The sequence below is a fragment of the Triticum dicoccoides genome, chromosome 1B, assembly GCF_002162155.2.
Source record: "Triticum dicoccoides isolate Atlit2015 ecotype Zavitan chromosome 1B, WEW_v2.0, whole genome shotgun sequence".
NCBI lineage: Eukaryota > Viridiplantae > Streptophyta > Magnoliopsida > Poales > Poaceae > Triticum > Triticum dicoccoides.
This window is the reverse complement of record NC_041381.1, coordinates 466,753,363-466,758,216: the sequence shown is the minus strand read 5'-3', so window position 1 is coordinate 466,758,216 and position 4,854 is coordinate 466,753,363. Positions and strand designations below refer to the sequence as shown.

General features: G+C 45.0%; 1 protein-coding gene across 1 annotated transcript; it reads right to left on the bottom strand.

The window, feature by feature from the left end:
* Positions 1 to 304: 304 nt before the first annotated feature.
* Positions 305 to 4,355, bottom strand: LOC119341593 (50S ribosomal protein L1, chloroplastic-like). Its single transcript, XM_037613469.1, has 7 exons — positions 4,006 to 4,355; positions 3,735 to 3,914; positions 3,604 to 3,658; positions 2,806 to 2,933; positions 2,467 to 2,550; positions 844 to 969; positions 305 to 760 (listed from the first exon to the last, which is right to left on the bottom strand). Exons 1-7 carry the CDS (start codon positions 4,336 to 4,338, stop codon positions 623 to 625), a joined length of 1,044 nt encoding a protein of 347 aa, XP_037469366.1. The 5' UTR covers positions 4,339 to 4,355; the 3' UTR covers positions 305 to 622.
* Between the last annotated feature and the right edge of the window lie 499 nt (positions 4,356 to 4,854).

Here is a 4,854-nt window from a genome sequence, read left to right as displayed (position 1 = left end):
CGACCCCATTCAGTCTGCAGGAGAAAAATCTTACCAAAGTTTTCACTTTAGGTTTCAGACCCGATATTTCTAAAAAAAAAGGTTTCAGACGCGATACAACCTCATACAATCCACAGGAGGAAAAATATAGTGCAACTAGGCAAATGATTGATCCCAAGTTTGCTGTTAAAATAAAATTCACATAGCGAAGACTACTCATTTTATTTTATTTTTTTTACACAAATTTTACTCCTACAATTACTCAAAAAAAGTATGGTTCAAGAACCGCAGCAACTTTACGATGACGGCGGGTGAGGACATGATATTGGCTGAAGCTCAAGGATGACTATTGACAAAATGATGAACATTACAACAAACATCAGACAAAAATACATCTGTAAGTGCATGCATAATTTGCTCATAAATACAAACGACCAACAATACCGCCCGTTTGTTGATCAGGGCACTGTTTAACTGCTGACGTCGGATGTCCGTGAAACTAAAAAAAAACTGTACCTAAGCACCTCCCAGTGTTCCCCCACAGTCGTGTTTCTCGGTGTGTATTTATCACAAGGGATGGATAGTCAAGCCTGTGAAGTTGGTAGCAAATGCCTGATGACTTAATTGGTGCTCGTGGTGACATCTAGTTAGACGAATCAGCGCCATAGTCGAGCATTTCTTTTATGTTTAGCTTGATTGAAGGTCCCATTGATGAGCATACATATGCCGTTTTCCAGTATATCCCCTTTGCACCAGATGGCTTGTTCCTCTCAATAGAGCGCTGGGAAGATATGGCAAAAGGTAAGTAAACATAAACTCTGAGAGTGACAACAAAAGAGATGTTTATAAGAGCAGATATCTTACAACAACTGCCATGAAGTTTGCAATAAGGTCTTCTTCAGGGAAGTTAACCTTGCCGAAAGGAATATGTGCAATCCCTGTCTTATCAACTCTGAATTCAACTTTACCTTTCTTGAACTCATCGATAGCCTGGAACCATTTGCACAATTAGCATAATCAAGCTCACCACTCTCCATTGACAGTATAAAAATTTAACTGCTACTCCCTCTGTAACTTAATATAAGATGTTTTTGACAATGTCATAGGCTCTAAAAACATCTTATAAAATGTTACATAGGTAGTACAAGATTGGGGCTGATTGGCTCAATTTTAAGTTGGTACAGCATAAACAGATCAAATAATACTCTCAACTATTAGGTCGTTCTCGATGCCAACACGACCTTCAAGGTAATCCATACCACTTCAACAACTAATTTATCTCATACTATGTTGCTGCCACAAATCATACAACTATACAGTATGGAAATATATTTAAGATGATGAATCTAGTGATACCAAATTCCTGTGACCAGTTTGCATTAGTTTTTATACATTGAAGGCCAAACCAAAAATAAAAATTGACTGGCACGAGTTCTAGAATGACTTATATTCACGATCAGCAAAAGTAAAGGGCAACTTCTGCATAGGAAAGCCTGCAGACAGGATACCACCAGAAGTTCAGCTGCAAACTTACTCCAGAGATGACTAGCAGAGAAAAAAAATTCACACGGCAGACCATAGCCAGATGGATGTCGCAATATCACAAAAAAAGAGAATTTATGAATACAATGTGTGATAAGATCATTTATCAGTGTCAACAACTTTTATCAAGATTGTACTGTATGTGTTGCTGCAGTCCTGTATAGCTGCAGTGTATCATGATAGTCTTGCAAGGATGAATATAGATTAACATTCAGGTATTCAAGAAGAAATGCTACCTATTTACTCCCTCCGTTCCTAAATCTTTGTCTTTCTAGTGATTTCAACAAGTGACTACATACGAAGCAAAATGAGTGAATCTACACTCTAAAATATGTCTACATACATCCGTATGTTGTTGTCCATTTGAAATATCTAGAAAGACAAATATTTGGGAACAGAGGGAGTACTATATAAATAAAAATGATGTGTTAGTCCTAATTATGCAATCCTAAGTGGTTTCAGGTACTCAAGGCTTTGAGACTAGGTGCTAAAATCCATCAACTCAAATGTCAGTAACAATGGTAGACTTGGTAGTCCTACCTTACAGTCAACTAACCCACTCTACCTTAAGTTGATTATTATGTTACTATACTTTCAACCTTACCAAGGCAACTCGCGGATTAAAAATTATTAGCATTTCACTGCCACAAACTGCCAAATCAACATCTTCTACTTTCCTCTCACGCTGCCTTGACTTTCCCTAGCACAACCAAACTACACATTCGAGTTGCACAATACATATCTCTATGTACGAGCCTTCAGCTACGGAAATATATGCAATTAGCCAAGGAAGCAACCTGTGAATATCTGGGTAATGAAGTTGGACGGGCAACTACCTACTTTTCACCCACTTTCACTGTCACAATACCCAGTCCAAACAAGATTGACATGATTGATGATTCACAAGCAATATTTACGGGAAACCAAATAAAGTCTCCACAGTACCTGAGTAATGTTTGGAGAAACAGTACCAGCTTTGGGGTTGGGCATCAATCCTCTTGGTCCTAGAATCTTACCCAAGCTGGCAACCTGAGAAAGGGAATGTTTGAGTAAAGGGAATGCAATACAACAAAAGGAAAAATACATTCCAATGGAATATCTTTGACCATCATCACAAATAAAAAGGCATCACTGTATTATTTCCTAGTAAAATCCGTTTCCGAGAAGTGTCCGACAAATTGCTTAGCTAAATATGCCCAACAACCTTGCATGTGGATAGGGAAGCTTCATCAAACAAGAAAGACTTCAAAGATGATCCGCACAAAGCTAGTTCCACTGCCATACCTTAGGCATCATATCAGGTGACGCAATCAATTTGTCAAACTCCATGAATCCTCCTTTTATTTGTTCAATCAAGTCATCTGAGCCAACAATATCAGCGCCTGCAGCCCTTGCCTCATCTATCTTCTCACCTGCAAGACATCAGAGAATCACTATATAAGGCAGCCGATTTTCTGAGCATAACCAGGTAAGAATAACATAGTATAACAAAAGACTGTGAAATGGAAGTTTACATTATTCAACAAGTCTATGCATCATAGCATCAAGAAAATGAATCCAAAGTGGTATGCCCAACATCCTACGTGTATGAACAGAACTAGGTACACCATGAACATAATGTGTACTGATTGAGAGCTTCTGCTGAGTTACCCCTAAGACACAATTTTGATCAACCCAATATGAGCATTCAATTATGATACATTTATGGCTTTTCAACTCCAAAAGAAGAGCAAGATAACTGTAAGCATAATATTTATCAATTGAATGAGACATGAACTGCAGATAGACAAGCCTATGTGGAATGCAAGTTCATCGGTTGTCACTACTTGAAACTAGTAACAGCCAACGGAGTTTGCTATGGCACACTCATTTTTACCATATCGACCACATTGTGCAGCAAAACATCATTGGTGCTTTATACAAAGAAGTATCATATTGACCAATTCAATTGAAGTCAGCGTGCTCTAAACTCGATCAAGCCCATGCATCATAACTCTGTTTAACACATGCATCATAGAGTGCAATTTGCATCGGATTGGGCGATAACCATGTCCAAACAACATGCAACCGGTGGTCACTCACCTTGGGTGAGAACTGCAATTTTCACGGTCTGTCCCGTCCCCTTGGGCAAATTGACCTGCGGTCACAAGCAAAAACACAAATCAAACAACGGAAGAGAGAGAGAACAACAGGAAGAAGAAATGAAACGGTACCGTGGCCCGGAGCTGCTGGTCATTGTACTTGGGGTCGAGGTTCATGCGGAAATGCGCCTCCGCGGACTCGACGAAGCGGGTGTTGGCGACCTGCTTCATGAGCGAGATGGCCATGGGCACGTCGTACTCCTTCTTGCTCTCCCTCAGCTTCTGTATCTCCAGGTATCTCTTGGACCTCGTCTGCACGCATTCGAGACCAACGTCACCCAGCCGTCCAAAACGAGACGCACACAGAAGATAAATGATGCGCGCGCGGGGTTCGGTGGCGTACGCGGTCGCGCTTGAGCGGGAGGGCGGCCTTGCCGGTGCGCGGGCGGGTGGGGGCCGTGAACGCGGGGCCGCGGCCACCGTAGCCGTCCTCGTAATCCTCGTCGACGTCGTCGAACTGTACGGGCGCCTCGTCCTCCTCCTCCTCTAGCACGGCGGCGCCCTGCGGGTCGGCGACGGCGGCCGCGGCGGGGCGGCGGAACGCGAGCAGGAGCCGCGGGTACGCGCGCAGCGAGGGCACGGAGGTGGGGAAGAGCGCGCCGGACGCGGCCGGCCCCGCGCACGAGGCGGAGGGCGGCGCGAGGAGGGAGGACGCGCAGGCCGCGGCTGTGGCCATGGCGGGGGTGGTGGGGGGAGGGAGGAGGAAGAGGAGATAAGAGCGGGTGGATGATTATATCCCGAGTGCGGGAGCGTGGAGTGTTATAACGAAGGAGGCGAACCGATGGGTCTCTCGGGTCGGGTGACACCGGATAGGGCTTCGTCGCTCGGACCGACCCGACGGAGGGAGGGAGGGGACGAACTCGGCGCCTGATTTGGCTCGGCCGAGACCCGTGCCGACGCCGAGGGGGGCGCGAAAAGTGTGCGGTGGACGCGGCGGGGGCTTCGTCGTGTGGGGGCGAGGCCGTGTGTGGCCGCGCTCCCTCCTCTCCTGTGATGACCAATTTTTCCTTTGAGGGTTGCCGTGGCCTGCACCCTGCAGTCGGCGGAAGCAAGCTACGTAGGCTCTCGCTCCTCTTGGAGCTGTGGGTTTCTGGCAGAGTGACCCTAAATGGTTTACTTCGGTCTTCTAGGACGTGTTTGATTGCGTGGGCTGCATTGCATTTTGCATGTGTTTTTTAAATGGGACTGACAA

Bases quoted from the DNA above. Each gene is read 5' to 3' on its own strand.
- LOC119341593 (XM_037613469.1), bottom strand. From the start codon at position 4,338: ATGGCCACAGCCGCGGCCTGCGCGTCCTCCCTCCTCGCGCCGCCCTCC. The intron at 3,659-3,734 runs GTACCGTTTCAT...TTGTGACCGCAG, and splicing joins ACCAGCAGCTCCGGGCCACG to GTCAATTTGCCCAAGGGGAC. The intron at 761-843 runs GTAAGATATCTG...ATATCTTCCCAG, and splicing joins CAAACTTCATGGCAGTTGTT to CGCTCTATTGAGAGGAACAA.